The sequence below is a fragment of the Neovison vison genome, chromosome 12, assembly GCF_020171115.1.
Source record: "Neovison vison isolate M4711 chromosome 12, ASM_NN_V1, whole genome shotgun sequence".
Taxonomy (NCBI): Eukaryota; Metazoa; Chordata; class Mammalia; order Carnivora; family Mustelidae; genus Neogale; species Neogale vison.
This window is the reverse complement of record NC_058102.1, coordinates 11,150,203-11,171,018: the sequence shown is the minus strand read 5'-3', so window position 1 is coordinate 11,171,018 and position 20,816 is coordinate 11,150,203. Positions and strand designations below refer to the sequence as shown.

The 20,816-nt window shown below is 53.7% G+C and overlaps 1 protein-coding gene across 5 annotated transcripts; it reads right to left on the bottom strand.

The window, feature by feature from the left end:
* Positions 1–2,192: 2,192 nt before the first annotated feature.
* Positions 2,193–20,437, bottom strand: IFT27 (intraflagellar transport 27). 5 transcript variants are annotated; one of them, XM_044227467.1, is made up of 8 exons: positions 20,365–20,437; positions 19,959–20,057; positions 13,460–13,539; positions 13,033–13,092; positions 11,921–11,980; positions 9,863–9,980; positions 8,811–8,920; positions 2,193–2,441 (listed from the first exon to the last, which is right to left on the bottom strand). In XM_044227467.1, exons 2-8 carry the CDS (start codon positions 19,990–19,992, stop codon positions 2,343–2,345), a joined length of 561 nt encoding a protein of 186 aa, XP_044083402.1. In that variant the 5' UTR covers positions 19,993–20,057; positions 20,365–20,437; the 3' UTR covers positions 2,193–2,342. The 5 variants fall into 5 exon arrangements, with proteins under 5 accessions (XP_044083402.1, XP_044083403.1, XP_044083401.1 ...); XM_044227468.1 differs by having other exon boundaries at positions 20,335–20,365; XM_044227466.1 differs by lacking the exon at positions 20,365–20,437 and adding an exon at positions 20,287–20,327.
* Positions 20,438–20,816: the final 379 nt, after the last annotated feature.

Here is a 20,816-nt window from a genome sequence, read left to right as displayed (position 1 = left end):
CCATCCCGGCTCAGAGCTCCTCTACAGAAGGGGCAGGGTGAGGAGCAAGGGCTTTGTCTTCTCCTTTCTCCTTGGAGCAGAGGGGCCGGGGTGGGCTACGTCCGGTTCCCTTGCACGCCTCTCCTGGTCTGCTTCCACCTGCCAGCCGTCTCCTCTCCTTGGAGATTGGCGTCTGGTCATTTTGCGGCAGAGTCTCCTCGGTGGCTGAGATCTCCTCAGGAGGCGACAGCCATATCCCCCCACTTCAGCATTGCTGGCAGAACAGGCCCCAACCTTTTCCGAGTGGGAAGCAGCTCCCTTTGCCCAGGATGTGTCTGGGGGCCCATTGACTCCACTCTATGTGGGTCCTGCACAACTGAGTGGGGGACCTGTTCTTCCTGCCGGTGGCACCGACTTCTCCCCACCAGATCCCCCTGGATCTGGCACAAGTCCCAGGCATGTGTGCCAGGCTCCCCCAAGGGCACCCTCACCACCCCGTGCCTGCAGCTGGCACGAAGCTCCCGCAGTGCGGTGAGCATCCGGGAGGGGAGCGGGGCGCCAGCCTCTTGCTGCACTGCCCTCGGCCTCAGGAGTGTTCTCGGGGGTGGCGCAGGAGACGGAGAGGCACCCACTCACCAACGCCCCATCTACCCACAGTCCCTCCTCTCTGCCACTCATCTTTCTTACACAAACAGGGAAGGGCAGGAGCAGAGGGGCCCGGGGCTAGTTCCTGGCAGCAGCGCCAATTCTGCCCCCAGGGAAGGTGTCTGGCCCCAGCCTTTTGGGATCTCTTAGCATCTTTGTCTGTAGTGGTGGGTCCCAGGGAGCAACTGGAAATGCCCCCTCCATGGCTCCTTGGTTGTTTTTTGTAGGTTTCCCTTGCAGACCATGTGACACGAGATCAGCAGCTTGGCATCGCAGGCGCCTAGAGAAATGCCTGACCCACCGTAGGTCCTCGGTGCCCACCATCTGAAAGAGTGACTCAGCAGGAAGACTGTTGTTACTGTGAGCTCTCACAGAGAAACAGCCAGAAGAGGAAGGGGCTGGATGGGGCCTGAAGGGGGGACACCATGTGCTCCCTCCCCACCCCTGCCTTTCACCTGTTAGTTTACTTCTCATGGTCACCTCAAGGGGCGGCCCAGTCAGCACCCTTTGAAGATGGAAAGACCTCCACCTGTTCCAGGCCAGGCCAGGGCAAGCTGGGAGGTGGGGGGGGCAGGAGGAGGGAGGCCGAAGAGGCTGTGGCTGTGAGCGGGGCTCTGGTGTCCACGATCCTGGCTCTGTCACCCCTTGGTTCAGCTACCAGATTCTCTGACTCCGGTTCCCCGTCTGTAGAAGCGGGATGGTAAGACTACATTGTAAGGACCGAGTCAGCTAATACAGGTCACGTGCTTAGTTCAGGTCATTAACAGCACCCAGAGTAAATTTCATGACCATCACGATCATTGGGACAGATCCAAGTCTGTCTACCTGCAAAGTTGGTGCTCTGCACCAAGGCCCCCACTCCCACGAACTGGGAGGGGTGGCACCTGACAGCGGGCAAGGGGGAAACCCTCCGGGGCACCAGGACCGAAAGCAGCTGAGACCCCCTGTGGCGGTGACAGGGGGGGCCTTCCGTGCCAGACCGTGGCCCATGGCCCTGGTGTAAAAAGCACCGAGGAACCTCTGTGGGTCTTTAATCAGGGGAGTGAAATGAGGAAAGTGAGGTTTTAGGAAGATTAATCTGGCAGCAGGCATGGGATGGAAAAGAGTCAAGCTTAGTGCAAAGAATTACGACTCCCGCCCAGCTGCGAGAGGCGGGTCATTAAAGGAGAATGGCCTGGTTCACGGCTCCCTGGGCACTCAAGGTTCCCGGCAGCGGGAAGGGTGGGGCACCTTACTCGGGAGGAGGCCCCAAGGGGGCCGACAGAGGGCACTGTTTGGTTGGTGACCACGGCCATCACAAGGCAGCTCGGCATCTGGACAGCAAAACAGGCAGCAAAGCCGGATCTGTTAGGAGGCAGCAGCTGTGGGCCCAGTTCCGAGCCGAGCATCCCACTGTGGGCCACGCCATGAGCACAGGCCCTTTGGGGCTGGCAGGACCACCCACTCTGATGGGTGCCAGCCCCCACAGGTGCCGGGGCCACCAAGGTTTTGGGAGCCGCCCAGAACTGGCAGCCCAAGGGCAAGATGGAACCAGGGCCACCCCGGCCAAGAACGGAAGGAGCGGCGGCTCTTACATCTTTTCACTTTATTTAAAGCTGTCATGATATATCGAAAGTGGCTGAAGCAAGTCCAGCTTCTCTCCTTTCCCAGGAGCCGGAGTCCTTGCCGGATCCACAGCGGCGCCAAGCTGTCGAAAGGCACTGCCCGTCCTGGGGCCCTCACACCAGCGTGTGGAAAACCTCCACCTTCTCCCGGTACAGGTGGTGGAACTGCTTGGCCAGGCAGTGGAAGGGGGCTTCGTAGTTCTCCGTCTCCTTCTGCAGAGGCAAGGTGGAGAAGTTGGTGGTGTTTCCACCTCCTCAGGACTCCCCCTCCCCTCGCGGCAGGTGCCACACCTCCTTTGTCCCCCGCAATAGCAGGGCTGGCTACTAGCGAGCCCTTGTGACAGGGAGGAAACTGAGACAGAGACAGATTACCTAACTTGCCAAAAGCCTTACGCCCTCAGTGGTGGGGCTGGGGCTGCACCTGGATGCTTCCACAGAGCCCATGCTTGTGGCTGCGCTCGCCCCACATGTGCCGGGATGCTAAAGTGAGACTCTTGTCGCTTAGTTTTGACTGGGGCCCTCAAGGGGCCAGGCAAAATAATAACGGCAAGTCCTCCCTGCTGCCTCACTCCTGACGGGCAGACTGTGGCACTGACCCCTGGGGTGCCTCTCCCTCCCCTCGAGCTCAGTGGGAGGCTGCAAGAGAAAGCCCGAGGCCCAGTGGCTCAGGCTGGTGCTGGAGCCAGGCCTGGGAAACCTCAAGGTCAGCCCGGGGCTGGCTGTGTGGACGGCTGTGTGCAGCAGCACTGGCCTAAGCCAGCGGCCGGCTGAGCAGGAGAGCCAGCCCGGAGCTACCCCAAGGGGCCTCCGCAGGGACTGGCTGCAGGAGCGGGACGGGCTGCAGGAGGAGGACGGGCCCCAACTAGAGCCGAGGGCCAGGAGCCAAGGCGGAAGGAGGGGATGATGCGGGGTCACTCATGAGCGGGAAGCTTGGTGGGGAGGGTTCTGCCTAGGGGCCGGGGAGGGCACGTCAGTGCAGTGCTCCCAGGCGCCAGCCTGAGACACCTGACCAGTCCAGAGGAAGTGCGGCGGGTCCCAGCCAAGCTGCCCGAGCTCCCTCTCCTGCAGGCAGCAGGCTGGGGGTGGGAAGGGCAGGCCCGGCCCTGCTTCCCATGGCAGGCATGGGAGGGAGCCCTGACTGGACGTGGGGAAGCGTTTTCAGGTGCCCAGCACTGTGCGTCTTCGTAACTGCAATGACTATTTTGTAACCAAAGGTGCCCGAAGGACTTCCTCTTCTCTGAGCGATTAGACAAGTTCTGGAGCTGGCCCTAGATGACCTCCACAGGGTGGGAAGAACCAGTCCCACAGGGCGAGCATGGCCAAGCTCTAGAGGAAGGAAAACCGTAGTTTCTCAGCTTAGCTAGTGTTCTCTCACTCTGTGTGCATGCGTGTCTTTTTTTTTTTTTCTTTTCTTATAGAATAAGCTGGCAGAAGAAGGAACCCGCTACTCTGAGGACAGAGGCTCAAGCTATGCACGCATAAGAACCCATCTCCAGACCATTCTTGACAGCTGGCAAAAGCGTAGCCTTGCCACGAGGCAACGAGATATCCCTAACAACAGGGAAGGGTTTCCGGACGGCAGAATGTTCTTAACTCATCGAGCTCAGTGCCCTCGCTTTGTCTGTGGCCCAGGGGTGCTGCTGTGGTGTGCGGAGCCCAGCTTAGGATTTGAGTTCCCCAATTGGAGAACAGCCTTTCCGCCTGCCAGCCGGGGAGACGGAAATGCGCAACGGAAACTGGTTCGCACAGAGAGCGTTACCTAGACTTTCTCACAAGGGAATTCCCAAATGGGAACGGGACAAGTTAGCCAAGAGCAGAAAAAGAGGGGCGCCACTGAGGAACAGGGGACGTTGTAGCCGAGAAGCGCACCTGTACTAAGTGTGCGACCCCCAAGGCCCCCCCGCCCACCCCCAGCCGTCAGACAGAAGGGAACAAACTCATCACATCCGCGAGGCAACTTTGGCTGTACGAAACATAAAGCCCTAGGCAACGCCAACGTCAATAGTAAAACATTACACTGGGGGAGTCGGGGTGGCTCAGTCGGTTGGGCATCTGACTCTTGATTTCCACTCAGGTTGTGATCTCAGCGTTGTGGGATGGAGCCCCATGTTGGGTTCTGCTTTGTCCGTGGAGCCTGCTTAAGATTCTCTCTCTCCCTCTTCCTCTGCCCCTTCCCTCCTCCCTTTCCAAAAAAAGAATGTTACCCCACTTGAAAGCATAGTTAAGTAAGGAGCAGACAGAGGATGAGGAATGTGTAGGACACGCACAAGGATTTCCAAATAAATTTGAAAGTTCCTGAAAGCAAGATCTGGGGAGAATGCAATATGAAAAGTAAAAATTCAGTGGAGCTGAGCCTTTCTATATGCCACGGAGCACTCCTGAAGTAGCAGATGTAAACGGCACCATTTTCTGAATGCATTACGAGGGTTTGCCGATGACAGGAACCCGTTTGTTAAAGACTAATCATAATCTCACTGACATACTAGAGAGTACATTTGCTTTGTATGAAAAGATCCTTTGATCAGACTCTCTGACTAGTGCTCAATCTGGCCTAGAATTCTGCCTCTGAGAGTCCCAAAGTAGGTTCTATGGGAGGCCAGAGCTCCTTCTAGAAGGTTCTCAAGCTTAGACTGGCATTCTAGTCCTGGTTCGGCCGCTCAAAGGCTGGGCAACCAGGGAAAGCCACACAAGCTTTCGAGTCTCTTCGTCATCTGTACAACAGGGATAGCACTGGCTGTCTTGTCGGGCTGCTAGAAGCTTCTGCAGATAATGTGTGCAGATGCCTAGCATGCAGTAGGCACTCAACAAAGGTCAGTTCCCTTCCCTCACCCTGCTGTAAGAGGAGAGTCCTCCCCTCAGATCCTTCCTGAACTTGTGTTTAATATTGTCCTATAGAGATGAACTTTTTTTTAGAACTTTCTTAAAAAAAAATTTTTTTTTCATTTTTTGGTCTGAAAATGTCGAGTTTCAAAGGGTGTAAGAAAGTCCAAGGCAGGGGGGCGCCTGGGTGGCTCAGTCAGTTAAATGTCTGACTCCTGATTTCGGGCCAGGTTATGATCTTAGGGATCGAACCTCCACATTGGTCTCTGTGCTCAGTGTGGAGTCTGCTTGGGATTCTCTCTCTCCATCTTCTATTGCCTCCCCCCCACTTATGCTCTCTCTCTCTCTCTCAAATAAATAAATAAAATCTTAAAACAAGTCCAAGAGGAATTATAAAAAACCCCAAATAGCCAAAGCAATCCTGAGAAAAAAGAACAAAGTTGGAGGCGTCACACATCCTGATTTCAAACTATATTAAAAAGCCATAGGCATCGAAACAGAATGGTCCTGGCATAAAAACAGACCTAAAACCTAATGGAACAGAATTGAGAGCCCAGAAATAAACCCCTGCCTACACGGACAGCTAGTATTTGACAAGGGAGCCAAGAATACTCAGTGGAGAAAAGCTAACCTCTTTAATAAACGATGTTGGGAAAACCAGATACTCACAGGCACGAGAATGAAACTGGACCCCTATTTGACACTATTCACAAAAATTAACTCAGAATGGATTCAAGATTTGAACTTGAGACCTGAAGCCATAAAACTCCTAGAAGAAAACATTGGGAAAAAGCTCTGGGGCAGGAAACTTGGCAATGATTTTACAGCTGTAACGGCAGAGCACAAGCAACAGAAGCAAAACCCAATAAATGGGACTACATCAAACTAAAAGCTTCTGCACAGTGAAAGAAACCACCCACAAAATAAAAAGGCTATTTGCAAACCACACATCTGAGATGGGGTTAATATCCAAAATATGTAAGGAACTCTGGGAACTCTACGGCAAAAACATTGATAGTCTGATTTTAAAAAATGGACTGAGGAGCAAATAGACATTTTTCCCAAAAAGATATTCAAGCGGCCACCAGGCCCATGAAAAGGTGCCGGACACCACGCATCCGCAGGTAAATGCAAATCAAAATCACAATGAGATGACTACCTCACACCTGTTAGGACGTCTATTACCCTGGAAACAAGAGATAACAAGTGTCGGGGAAGAGATGGAGAAAAAGAAACTTTTGTGCACTGTTGGTGGGAATGCAAGCTGGTGCTGTGGAAAACCATAGGGAGGTGCCTCAAAATGTTAAAAGTAGAGCCAGGATACAATTGAGCAATTCCACATCTGGGTACAGAGCCAAAGCAAATGAAATTGCTACTTTGAAGAGACCCCTGCACCCCCATGTTCCCTGCAGCATTACTTGCAACAGCCAAGACACAGAAACAACCCGAGTGTCCGTCAACAGATGAATTAAAGAACCTGCGGTTGATATGCAAATGGACATGATGGAATAGTATTCAGCCTCGAAAAGGAGGGCATCCTGCTATTTGTGATGACATGGGTGACCCTTGAGGACGTTATGCTCGGTGAAACAAGCGAGACAGAGAAAGACAGATACTGCATCTTTTCACTTATATGTGGGATCTAAAAACACCCTTGGTCATAGAAAAACACAAAGCAGACCGGCAGGTGCTAGGAGCGGTGGGGGACGTGGGGGATGGTGCATCGAAGGGAGCCAAGTTCCAGTTTTAAGATGAGCCTGTTCTGGGGATGGAATGAAGGGTAGAGAGATAGAAGGTCAGACGACCACGTGGGGACCGTCAGGACGGTGGCCGCCGAGCAGCCGTCAGGAGGGCGGAGCCGGGCGCCAGGTGTCAAGGCTCGGCTGCGTCTCAGGCGGCATCGGGTTCTATTTCCTTTTTAATTACAGCTTTCTTACCCGAGCTGCCAGAGGTGCTTCTGTTAGCGTCAACTCGGGGGACTAGTTAGCTTACACAGTTAATACCAAGTGCTTAACCGCGGCCTCCCCCGGCATAATTGATACCCACCCGTTTCGCTGGCGCAGCAACAAACACCCACGCAGAGTTGAAGCACGTAGCCCAGTGGCCTGTGATGACTCATGTGTTGGGAGTGGGCGTTAATTTTTGAGCTCCATCAAGAGTTCTGGGGACTGTGGGATCCTGGGGTGGGGAGGCAATTCCACAAATGTGAATGGAGGCAGAGGGAGTAGTAAAATATGGCTTGATGCGGGTAGTACACCATTCGCTTGGCTCAAAGGGGCACCGCGTACAAGGGGAGACGCCCTCCATCCCGTAAAAACTGCTAATGCAAAATTCATTAGTTTACCATCTGTGATCATAGGGCCAGAGGCAAGAGGGACATCTATTTTTGTATCATCTATGAATCTGAACCTTTTAAGTAACAATAGTATCAATTAGATTCCTAGGGGGAATGGGCATACTTCAAAAGCAAACATTTATTGAGTGTTTCCTATGCACCAGACTTTGTGCTGATGTTTTCCTATTCACCATCTGACGGAATTCGCACATTCATCACTCAACGAGGAATAGATTTTCTTATTCCCATTTTACAGGTGAGGAGGCTGAGGCATTGGCAGCTCGATGAACAGGCTAAGTTCTCCGCCTCGCCCCCAGCGGACAGAGTGTTGGCCTCTACCTGCTATACTTTCCCAAGAAAGCACACCGCTTTGGTGGGGGGGGGTGGATTTTAAAAAGTTCACATCCACACAGCAACTGAACAGCAACACTTGCCAAGTTTTGTAAACGTAACAGTGGAAGTATCTGCAGCGTGAGTAGAAAACCACCTCTAGACTATTTCTTAACTAGCTCACTGACTCTTTTGGAAGGCCAAAGATTCAGGCCAGAAGGCCAGGAGTGAGGTCCGAGGGACAACCACGGGTGTTTCTGGACACGCAGGCCTTGGCAAGTCTCCCCATTAACCCTGGGGAGGGGCGCTGCAGCCAAGAACCTTGGCCCCTTGCTGGCTGGAATGGATACTTCTGGGTTGCTCCTGCAGGGGGAGTTGTTACTTTCCTCCCTTCTGGAAAGTCTAATAGGAGCATGTCTGACTGGTGCAGACGGGGTCCCATGCCTGTGCCTTGGCCGCAGGGAGGCTGGGACCTAAAATGTCTCAAAAACCAGGCACGGGGTTCTCGGGCGCTGGATAGCCAGAACTGTGAGATGGCGCCAGTAGCAAATCCCGCTGACTGTCCCCTTTCTCTCAAGGGCTCCTGCGGACTCTAAGGAGGGTACTTTGTGGCCTGGTGTCACGCCGGTGCTGTGGGGAGTTGGGACAGGGAGGCAGCACTCATTTACCAGGCTCGGCTCTTCACAAATCATGTGACCCTGGACAAGTCACTTCACCTTCTCAACACGGAAATGGGGATTATGGGACCAGCGCCCAAGGTCATGGTACTGACTGTGAGGGCCCGTGAGATAATGCTTCAAGGGCACTGTAACCCACACTATCTCACGTGGACAAGGGTTGCTACGACTGAACCCGATGCACCTATATTTCTCATTAATTGAGATATAACTATGTCGGCGCAGGCCGGCGCATCTGCTTTCCTGTAAGTGCATGAGTGACTCTGCTGTATCGAGAAAGGTTTTGAACCAGGAACGTGCATGTCAGTTCCAGAGGAGCCTCTACCTATGGTGGGGTTCGAGGCGGTAAGATCACGTGAAAGACCACCTCCAGCAGAGGCCCACTCCAGACTCGGCTCCGGGGCGAGCGGGGCTACTTACCACGGATGTTTCAAAACATTCCAGGCCTTGGCCCAGGGCCCATGCCCGGGCCTGAGCCGAATCCACCACTCGTCTGCTGGCCAGGTCTGTCTTGTTCCCCACTAACACACCTGCTCAAAAGAAACAACCATTTAACTGGTTTAACTGTGGCAGCCTGGAGGGCTGCTGGGGAGATCAAAGGGCGAGCATACTAATTCTGAGGGGTCTAAAACATTGTCGAGGAGAGGCCAACTGATTCCAGGTGCTGAGCACCAGGGAAGGCGGAGGGGGAGAGAGGCTCCCAGGCTGCACACCCGCCCTCCCCACCCCTGCCTCGGGAAAGCCTCCGGGCTTTGCTTTTCACACCCAGCTTTCGCTCGGCCCCTTTTCCAGACTTCATGCCGATCTGTCTGCCCTGTCTCCTCCAGGCTGCAAGGCGAGGGCCAAATTTATGCGAGCATTTGCGATAATTCCGAGCGCATGGAGCAGACGTTAAAAATGGTCATTAATACTAATCTAAGGACTGGGCTCAGAGCCAGGGACTCAGAGGCAATTTAGAGCTGTTCCCAGCTGCATCAGCTGCAGCTAATTTCTGAGCCCGTCTCTGGAGATCGCTTTCCCTGGTCTCTAATGAGGGGAATTTGTTGATCTCACATAGGGATGAAAAATAAACTGATTTAAAGCATTCAGAAGTGACAATAGGACTTGAATGTTTACTTGTGCCCCACATATAGGAGAAAATGAGGAATTCATCCCCGGGGCTGGCTTTCAGAAATAAAAACTCATTCATATCACAGCACCTTCTCCGTATTGTCCTTGAGTCTCGTCGCCATGACCCTGCGGGGGGCAAGGGGCGTCTTCATGCCCATTTTACAGACTCATAGAGATGGTAACTCGCTGAGGTTTCCGGGGCAGCTAAGAGGCAGGGCTGCCTCACCATGAAGACCACCACACTCTAAGCCAGGGGCACCACACCCTCTTTTCTAGCCTTAGGCACCTCTGCAATGACCTTGAACTCGTGAACTCGAGGGACAGCTGCGGCTGGAAGTCCCACAGCTGACGGCAGCTCCTACCTGGGAGGGAGGTGCCTGGAATCTGTGACCGAGCCTTCTCCAGCCATTTGCTGCAGTTGATGAAGGACTGCTCGTTGGTCACGTCATAGACGAGACACAAGACGTTGGGACTCTCCCACTGTGCCAGAGGGACAGGATGAGCATGTCAGTAACACCGGGAAGGATTCCTAGGTGGGACTCCCCAGGGAAGCGAATAGGGGTTGGCGGTGGTGGGTGGGAGATGAAAACCCACAATGGGGATGGGAGTCAGACACCTGAGCCCACCCACAGGTACCAATGGGAGGGCTGGGCTGAAGGTGAGGGCCGGGGCTCACCCCTGTGCCAGGCTGCTGTTATGGGCACGTTCTGTGCATGGCTGAAAAACCTCCCAACTTTGCAAGGCTGGTCTCAAGATCCCTACTGAGCTCGGGGAGGGTAACTGACTTGCCCAGATCAGACATGCTTTAAAGACTAGGGTAGGACGGAGGCTTTTTTCCGACCCAGAAATGCTTTGGCCTGTCGCTGGTTTCATCCATTCATTCTCTGTCGCATTCCTCTCAAGGGCCCACTGTCATGTCGGTTATTATGTTTTTCTGCTTCGCGGGCCTAAAAGAGCACCCTTCTTCCACTAGCCAGCCTCTGGAAGCTTGTTTGCTGGCATCTTCTTAATAAGGGCTGGCTTTTCAAAATGCGAAGAGCACTTTCTGCTTCTCCTGCAGTACATCAGCCCTAATCCAAACCAGACCGACAAGTGGACAGGGCTTGCTGTCCCAATTAAGAAGCAGGCCTATGCTCTCCGGGGCTGTGGCCTGGGATGTCCTGCGGCCTTGCACAAGGCCACAGGACAGCCCTGCTCAGAGGCTGTGATGCTCGTCATCCTGGTGCACGAGGCTCTAGACAGGCCCCTGTCTCTGCGGACCCCTATCCTGCACAATTACAGCCTGGTTTATTTCTGGTGTGTCAGTAACCTCCCAGGGTGTGGGGAGGAATCCTCTTCCCTCTAGTTGTCCTTGGAAGGCTGGACCAGCATTGGCTCTGGAGGGTTTACTGTACCCCAAGGCTAGGCCGCTTTAACCGAACTGACGAACACCCCCCACCAACTTCATGCTGCGGACTAACTCAAGAAATTTTGCTAGAACCACAGTGACCTCGCCTTTGTGCATGCAGGGAACACCTCCTTCCTCTAGGCCTCAGTGAGGGGACCCAGGATAGGCTTGGGATCAAGCTGGGGCTAGTACAGGAGCCCAGTGTCAGGGCTGGCTGGAGGCAGGGTGTGGGCTGACTGGTACCCCTCTGGCTTGTCCAGACACGTCCTCCCTTCTGCCCAGTAGGGCAGCACCCAGTGAGAGGCCACGCACACAGCACGCACGTGGTAGGCATCACAGATGGATGCGTGAAGCCAGCCCATGAGAAATGACTGTCATTAGATCTGTTTCCCTTAGACAACAAAAAAGGGGCAGAAAACAGTTTCTGTTAAAGTGTAGCTGTTCTTGGAAAGGCAGGGGAGGGCTCTGGAGAGCTCAAAACTTCTAATTAGCTCACTGGCCCAGATTAGCGGAACTGTTACCCTGATAGGTACAGGGAGCTGGACCCTGCAAGGATGGCTGGGTGGGCCGGAGGAGGACCCCCCAGGGGTTGGGGGGCAGCAGGTGCAGGTCCCAGAGTGGACCCCAGGCTGAACCCCAGAGGTGGGCAGGGAAGGTGAGCCTTGCTACGGGGCCTCCAGGGTGCCCCCTAGAGGGGAAGGAAATGTTTGCTTCTGTCCTGTGAGGCTGAGGAGTAAGGAATGCTCAGCACCATCACCATCAGGAGGGAGCTGGCCAAAGGAGGGGGGCCCAGAGCGCTGCGGGGACTGAGTCACACAGCTTGGGAGCATTTGGAACCTGGCCATTCCAGAGCTGGGGGAAGGGGGACTCAACACGCATGTGCCAGTCCTCCTGGCCAAAGGGCTGTGCATCCCAAGGCTGGGAGGACTGCTCCTGGAAGAATTCTGCCGTGGTAGCTTCTGGGAGAGCAGGGAAGGGGGCAAGTTTGTGTGGACGGTGGTGGTGGTTAAGGAAAAGATCGCACGCTACTTGCCAGTTTATCCAGCATTTCGGAAAACAGCTCCTTGCCGGCAGAGTCAAAAATGAAGAGTTCCTAGAACCAGAAAGGCAGGTCCCCATAAAGTCTACATGTGGGCAAATGGCTGGTCACAAGTCCCCGAGGTGACCCTCCGCTCCCGGCAGACCTGGCTTCATGGTGAGATGCACCCATTCCCACAGGCTCGGTGAAGACGATGGGGGAAAGGAACGATCTGGAGAGCCTGAGACGGACAGCGCAATGGTCTTCCACACCAACTAGCACTTTCTGTGCAACAGCTCACCTCTCCTAACCCCGAGTGCAGAAATACCAGGAACAAGCTGACTTCCCACCTGGCAGAACAGAATGCTAAACAGGCTGACAAGTGCTCTGGTTTCCAAAAGGTCATTCTGCACTTTGTTAACCAAATTGATTTTTAAATCTTAAAACAATTCTTTTTAAAGCAGGTCACAGAGTAGGCCTGGAGAAGGTGTTTAAAATAGGACAGCCTGCCATCCTTCCTGGCTGAGAGGGGTGGGATTCGGACAGAGGGTGCAGGGTGACTCTTCCTGCCCCTCTCGGCCAGCCCATGCGAGGGCCCCTCCCTGCTGCTGCTGCTCCGGGAAGTCTCCCCTTCGGCTCCTCCGGGGCACTGGATGCCCCTGGCTGGCTTCTGACCCCGGGCCCTGAGCTCTGAAGGTCAGGGCTGTACTCTGCGTTGCGCGCTGCTTATCTGTATTCATTTCAGCCCTTCTCCCTGCACTGGGGGTACTTCAAGCTGTGTTTCCTCATGGACCTCTTTAAGAAAGTGGTGATTCATCCGTCTTCTCTCCAGGATAGTACTACACACGTGATGCCTTTGCAGTTCAATTTCCAGAGTTACGGACTCCAAAGAAGGGACCTCGGTTAAGAACCCTGGTACTACGCCACTTCTGGGAGTGCAGGGCCCCTATCCCTGCCTTCTTACACCCCCTTCTTTGGCCTGGGTCAGTGACGTTTCCCAAGTGCTCAGACAAGCCTCGGCCAAGTCCTGGCACTGTGTCCCTCTTAGGGAAGATGACATGGACCCCAGAGACTCTGAGCCCAGCTGGAGGAGCACTGACCTTTCTGGGGCCAAGGGCACCACTTACCACACTGTCCCCCGTGTCAGGGACTGGCACTGTCTTCACCACCAAGTCCACCCCTGTTGTCTGTGGGGGAGAACCGAGAAGATGTGCATCAGAGGGTCCCAAGAGGCGTGTCGCAGGACACGATGAACACCCGATACCCAGAAGACACAAGTACTATGTTCTGGATTGGTTGTCGGTGCAGAAGTCAGACAGGACCGACCAGCCTCGTCCAAGTCCCCACCCACAAGGAGCAGCACAGGAGAACCAGGCCGACCACCTGCTGGTCTGTTCCATGGACAGCCTCGTGCCCTGTGGCTTGTGGCCATTCAAATAGCTTCTCATCAAACCTCTCAGGGATCTTAAAAAATTCTGGAAAGTCACTCCTTCAGGGTTAGGGGACGACCGTTTCTCTTTAAGCCTCGACCAGCCCCCAACTCCCACATCTCACCAGGGTGTAGTTCTTCTGGAAATGGGCCCCGTCGCTGCGGAAGCTCTGTGCCAGGGCGGTCTTGCCCACTGCTGGGTCTCCTGTGAGGTCGGAGAAGAAAACCATCACTGCCGTCCCGCTCTGACCGCAGAAGCTCTCACTCCAGAACGCTAGTTAGAAACCAGAAACTTCAATGGCTTTTCAGAGAAAATGTACTTGATTCTCCTGGGGACTTGTGAGGTGGCTGGCAGGGCCACGGGCCCAGGAGAGCGATCTTCAAAGCCCAGTCGTGTTTCTTCAAGGGTAATCCTTTCATCCGAAAGAACTGACCCAGAAGGTAACAGAGCTTGGGCGGGGGGCGCTTTCGAGCACTAGAAACAGAACTAACATCTGCCCCTGAACACACCCCATGGGGGAAAACTCTCACTTTCAAACTTGAATTTACTTTGAAGTCTTATAAGGTAAAGGGGTGTGACCCGCTCAGTCTTATGGGGCTCACCTGCCTGACGGAACTAATTCGAGTTTAGAACTTCCATACGTGGGTCCCTGCATGCTTCTTTTAGGATGGGGGGTAGAGGTTGGGAGGGCATCTGTATTTACAGGAAGCAAGGGATCAGGTGCTAAATTTATCAACCTGAAATCCATTTCCAAGTGATACATTCTGTCCCCTGCCTCCCCGTGCTGGAGACCACTGCGGACTCATCTTCCCAGGGGCTTTGCCATGTCTGTCCTCAAGGGCCACTGTTTCCTCTAGGCTCGCCTTACATGCTCTGGGGTTTCTCTCCCTGCCATTCCTTTATGGGTCCACAGCCCCGTAAATTGGTATCTCCAAACTGAAGGTGTATGGCATAGGTTCAGTCTGAGATCTGGACCTTCCGCAAGACTGTCCGGAGAGATTTAATCTGGAGGCTCTTCCCTGCCCCCAAGGATGCTGCAGGCTCTCCACGCCCCGCCCCTCCTTAATCCCGCTGTGTACATCGCCCCCCCCCACCCCCACGCGTGGCTCTGCTCAGCCTCCTGGGACTCCACACTGTTCTCATCTGCAAGATCTTCCAGGGCCTGGGGCCTGGGGCCTGGGGCTGTGAGTCTGGCACTGACGCTCCTCCTGAACACCTGTTTTCTGCTCTCTCCTGCCCTGGGTCCCAGCAAAACCGCCACTGCACTCTCGGGCCTCGGACTCGGATCCTACGACTCTATCCTACGGTGTGGCCCCTCCCTCCCCACCTTCACTGTTTACAGTCAGATCCCACGCGCCTCTTCACTTGACTTCTCCACAGCCCGATGCTCTGTTCACTTTTCAGTTTTGACTTTTCCCACCTATAATTTTCTCTTGCGAGACAATTACTTGACTACTTGTGGCATTTCATTTCCCATGAACTCCTCCAGCATTGAGTGAGCTGTTCAGTCTTGCTTTTTTCTGTTTACCACCATGACTTAGAAGGGAATCATTCCCACGATTCCCTCCTTCCCAGCCCCCACCCCGTACCGTCGCCATCATCAACCTCACTGGGCAGAGGAAGGGTCCGAAGCTCAGAGAAAGCTGGGTAACTGGCCCAGAATTCCAGCATCTCACTCTCCCCACCAGACCCCACTCCTCTCCTAGAGCTCGGGGACACTCCTGACCCATTTCTAACATTGCCCCTATACGCCCCCATCACCGCACCTTGCCCGCCATCAGGGGCGACGGCGGACTAGACTGTGGCGGGGTACCCATCCATCTCTGAACAAACAGAGCGGATCGCTTTCCTTCTTGTGCTTTGACTGCATCCACGCTCCTGACTCCAATTTTGCTTCTGAATCCAGTTAGAAATTGGCTCTTCTCGCTCGTGAAATTCCCCACAGATTTATTTGTTCTGGTTAATTTCATGACTCTTTCTTCCGACTGTCAGTCAGAGTCACCCACACTTATGGAAAGCCTCGTGTGCCGGCTGAGGAGGGATCCAGCACAGGGAAGGGAGTAACCGATAAACACGTTTGCAGAGCAACACGATGACAAGTGCAAAGGCAAATTGCACAAGCTGAGAACCAAAGTGTCTGAGGGCGCATCGAGGAAAGAAACAAATGAGCAGTTTCATCAGCAAGGATGACTTCCCCGGGGCCAGGCAGAGTCCGGGGTGACGGCAGGGGGGGGCCCTGATGGACAAAGACGGTGACACCTGCAAAGGCCCCATGCAAGGTCACCTGTGACCTCTTAATTGCCAAGTTCAATGGGTTTTTCCTCAGTTCTCACGCTCCCTGATGTCTCTGAAGGATGACTCAGCCCAAAGCAGCCCCCCCCTTTCCTAAGCCCTCTGGCTCTGTGGCCCCAGGGTCCTCGCTCGGGTCTTATTCTTCCACTTCCTGCATCTGAAATGTGGCCACTCCTGTGGGTCTGTCCTCGGCCCTCTGCTCCCAGTGGCTCTGTCCCATTTGCTTTCTTTCCCCAAGTCATCTCTCGGGTCAGGATCTCTCTCCCACGCTCTGTTTGTATCTCCAATAACCCGTGGAAGCTTCTTCCACGAGAATGCTGGGCCTCCACCCAATCTGTCGACAGCCTGGCTCGCGTCGCACCCCCAGGTCCCAAGTGGTCTTGCTCACCCATCTCTCTGGTACTGCTCACGTCACCTCTTGCCATGGCTCCCAGCTGTACACAGTCACCTCTGACCGCATCTCCCACACCCCGCGCTCTGCTCCTTGCTCCTGATGTCCTTTGTTGGGTCTTGAGCCCGCATGGCCTTTGTCATCACTGCTGACACTGCACTAGTTACCTCAACCTGGGCTCTGAGCTCTGCCTTGTGATACGGGAGCGGGGACTTTGCAAACATGTGTCTCCTTTGCCAGGGGCTTCCTGTCCAATGTGAGTTCTAGAGAGACTGGCAGCTGGGAGAGGGGGGATGGGCTTACTCCTTTCCCACCTGCCTGCTGTGTCTCTTAGGAGTACCTTGGCAATGGCCTTCACCCAGCAGCAGGTAGTAACGTCTCTCCAGTTTTGTTTTGTTTTGTTTTGTTTGGTACTCCCAGACCAGCCTTATTATTCCCCCTCAGAGATGCCAGGATCGGGGGTGGGGGAGAAGTAGTGTCCCCTTCTCAGAGATCTGCATATTGGCTCCCCAGGACACTCCTGGGTTTCTGATGTCCCTTCATCCTTCCAGGCCTCCAGAACCTGTGTGATGAACACCCTGCGTGAAATCTCACGGGTGCAGTTACCTACTGTAGGTTCTGCTTTTTTTGCCTGGACCCTGACTTCTGTAGCAGTCGTAGCAAGAGTGGCCGCCAAACCCAGACCCTCAGGATGATCCGGAATGGGTTTGGGCGCGTCTTGCCTGAACACGGGGCTCAGCTCCCTCCCAAGGCGGGGGGTGGGGGGACTGAGGCCCAGTGATCTGTGACACCACATGGCAGGTGACTGAATTCTTGAGGTCCCATCCCAGCAGAGCCGTGCCCCCTCCTCGGGAATCTGGATCCCAGCTCTGTGGGGTTCCTCCTCAAGACTCTGACACCCCAACCTCTACCTACCACTTCTGTATCACTTCAAGGTTCTCTTCTTGCTTTTCCATTTCTCCAACCCCTGTTGAACCAATTCTGTATAAGAAAATACCCAATGTATTTTCTGTTTTCTTGAGCGGGTCTTACCTGACGTGCTCCCCACCTGCTGCCCCTCTCTGCTTTTTATTTTTCTTTGTTCTACCTACCCTGTTGGCACCAACAGATGGACGTTTCCAGGACAGCATCACTGTACCCCTCTCTGTCATCAACCCCGAATCCACCTCCAATCTGCTCTCCAATTACCCTTTACACCGAATCTGGGCCCTACACTCCTACTCTCTTGCTGAGAATCCCTCAAAGGTAACTTCCTTCTACGTCTCCCCACCCAAGTCCAAATTCTCTGCCCGGCAAGGCTCTCTGTCCTTCTTCCCTCTTGGAAGGCCATCCCTCCCTCTTGCCTTTACATGTGAGGCTCACGGCTGGTAGCACGAGACTTGATGTCAGAGGCCCCGTCCCCGCTTCCATCAAGGGGCAGTAAATTGTAGTGCTTAGGGCACAAACTCCAGCCCCCTCACTTATTAGCTATGTCACCTTGGGTCAGTGATCTCTCTCTGAGCCTCAGTGGCCACTTCTGCAAAATGGGAATCACAGCACCTGTCTCAAGGAATTGTTGGGAGGATTTAATAAGCTGATGTGTGCAGCGCCTGACGTATATGAAGTTATATTTAAGTGATTTTTAAATATATAAATATAGAAATAAATCACTGTTTTATTTACAACAGATGAATGTCAAGGGTATAATCCCTCCTCATCTCCTCAGCTGAGTTAGAACAATTAGCAGCCACGCCTTGAGGTATTTCTCTGGTGTCTGGCGCACAAAGGGCATTCTATTCATGTTTGTTGGATTATAAATTATTCTGCGCATCTCAGCACTGCCACGAGTGTAGGGTCTGGTCTGGTTCTACCTTGTATTCCTGTTATACCTTGCATGGTGACTTACACACAGCAGGTGCTCAATAAAGATCTGTTGAATGAATGAACACTTAAGTTGAACATCAAGTCCCTCCATGACTAAGTTATAGGAGAGAAAAAAAGACAGATAAACTCAATTTAAACAGTAGGCCTGGGAAGGGAAAGGAAAAATAAAACCAGTGAGGGGGGGTGTAGGCAGTGGGGGTGGTGTGGAGAATGAGAATTTGGTGATGGTGGTGGGCTGGGGGGGGCACCTGATTCATTGTGCTGAGGTCTTTTTGGTTTCTGGAAACTTCCATGAGGAAACGCCCTTGAGGCCCTGAAAGGAGGCTGCAGTTAAGGACTAGACTGGAGTTCACGAGTCACTTACTCAGGCGGTGGCCGCAATCAGGGGAAAAAATGCCTGAGGGAGTGGATGTAAAGAGGGGCAAAGAGTCTAGAATTGAGGCTTGGGGACAGTAGAGCTGAGGGCTGAAAACAAAGCCCTGGAAATCAGATCACCAGGGTCTGGGTGCCAGCTCTGCCAGATCCAGCTGTGCAACCCAGGGCAAATGTCTTAACCTCTCTGGGCCTCAGGGGCCCCTCTGTAAACGAGGATGACAGCAATACCGATCCCACAAGGTTCTTGTGAGGATTCACTGAGATACCTGGGTTGAGGGTCCTTGTACAGTGCTGGCACACAGAAGGTGCTCAGTACGTTAGTCCCATGATGGAAGATGAATGAAGAAAGAAGAGAAAGAACAGTTAGACAGAGAAGCCCACAGAGGAAAATAACAACATTCTCATGGTATCTGCAAGGAAACTGAGGCTGAGGGAAGTTGCTGTGTCCCAGATGACATAGGAACAGCCAGAATTACTTCTGTTACACAACACTGCCTCCCCTGGCGCTTCTGCAAACTAGAGACCTCTCTTGAGAAGCATGGATTTTTTTTTTTTTTTTTTTTCCTTTCTCTCTAGTATGATCTGAGTTACTATGGTCAGTCATCTTTCTGTATGACGGTTTTATTTTCAAATTAAAAAAGCCCTTAAAAATGTCATCAGTTTCAGTCTGGAAGAGAGGAATCTAAACAGGCATCTCTTCTCCCTCTATATGGTTTCTGACCATTTCTTTCCTGAGCCAGTCAGGGAACCCTGGAGAGATCACAGAGTTCAAAGATAACACAAGCGAAAAGTTTTGGATTTGGGCAGGTCTGGGGGCTGAAATCCTGCCTATGACTTTCCTTCGCTGGGGGGCGGGGGGTAACCTTGGGCAAGAGACCCTTCAGTGCCTCAGTAAGAGAACAATACAGCACCTACCCGTGTGCTACAGGGAGGGGACTGAATGAAGTACCCGTGCCGGCCGTGCACTAAAACTATACCTGTGTTCAGAGGCCCCAGATCAAAACCCAGGCGACCATCTTCCTAAAGGTGCAGACACATAAAGGAAACACCACAAATGTGAATGCCACACGGTCATTCATTCCACACATGGCTACTGAGTACCTCTTGAGTTCCAGATATTCAGGATGCTTGAGATACATAAGTCAACAAAATGAAGATTTGGGGGATTCAACATTCATGTCCCCTTGAGACTGGGTTGGCCAAGTAACTCTGGCTCTTAAACACGACACACATGGGCCTGTTGCAAACTCTGGTCAACTGCACATTATTGTCTCCAATCCGTTATCAGAGGGGGTGGGCTCAGGGGGAAAAAAAAATCCCACATGTAAAGACCTCCAAAGTCACTGATCCCTGACTCTGGGATACAGCACATGGTTTAGATGAAACACGGTGTGTTTAGCCTGACTTTTTTTTTTTTTTTTTTTTTTTTTTTAGAACGGGTCTGCTCGTCCTGAACACAGCTCGAAAACTGGTGAAGGTGGTCTCGGAGCAGGACCGGGAGTGGGCAAGTCCGCTGGAGCTACAGATGCGCTCTGGAAGGTAACTCTCCCACCCTAACGGAATCTACTCTATCAGCAAGTAATTCCATTAATTCGCCTTTGGAAGGCACAAAAAAGGGAAAGAGGGTAGGCGATTTAGGAGAACTAAAGCTCTCCTATCTTAGAAGTCTCTGGACTCCGGAGACTGTAAATTTCAAACTCACCTGCCAGGATGCATTTGGCCGCCAGCTTCACCATGGTAACCAACTACCTCCGCGGACGAGAGAGGGAAGAGCGGCTGCTAGAGGCGTTGGGGGACTTGCCTGGGAAGGGAAGTGGAGAGAGGAGACGATCAAGGGGCCTGTGGCCGCGGTACGGACCCGCTGGGCTGGGGGCGGCTACCGGGCGCGAGGACTGGGGCGGGGGCGCGGAGGAGGGCCAGATGGGGCTCGGCTCGAGGCCTCAGAGGGCGGCCTCGGAGGCGCGAGTGAGGCGACGCGGACCCCGTTCCAAGCCCACAGCCGGCAGCGGGGACCGAAAAGTGAGACCCACCAAGCCCGCAGCCCCAACACGGAGCCAGAGGCACTCCCTCTCACCCACCTGCCCCACCTCCTTCTTCTCCCCACTGACCCGCGATTGGCTGCCACCCAAAGCTCCCGCCCCGAAGGCTCTCGGAGGCCAGTGGGGGGAGAAGGCGGGGCTAACAGCCCTCCCTCCACGGACAAGTCTTTAGTGCTATTTGTGCTTCAAACTCATCCCGCTTGACGAATGGTTACTGGAGATGTCAATCATTGCTACTCCCACCCCCGTGCCGCCGGAAAGTTCGCGGAAAGGAAGCTCCAATCTCCGTAGCCAGAGGCGGTGATAAGAGAAGCTTTCTGATTGGCCAGAGGTTGGCTTGGACCATCTGCGGGAGGAAGGGGGATTCGCCGCTCCCCCCCGCCCTTCCGGAAGTGAGTTAGCCCATGAGGGGCGGGTCCGGCGCGCGGGAGTTTGTAGCGGCGCTTGCGCAGTAACGAGGCACCAGCTGCAGAAGCACATCTGTGAGCGGGTCAGACTTCATAGAGGTTTTTGGGGCTCCA

Bases quoted from the DNA above. Each gene is read 5' to 3' on its own strand.
- IFT27 (XM_044227467.1), bottom strand. From the start codon at position 19,992: ATGGTGAAGCTGGCGGCCAAATGCATCCTGGCAG. The intron at 11,981-13,032 runs GTAAGTGGTGCC...TTCTGGTTCTAG, and splicing joins CTGACACGGGGGACAGTGTG to GAACTCTTCATTTTTGACTC. The intron at 2,442-8,810 runs GTAAGTAGCCCC...TTGCCTCTGCAG, and splicing joins AATGTTTTGAAACATCCGTG to AAGGAGACGGAGAACTACGA.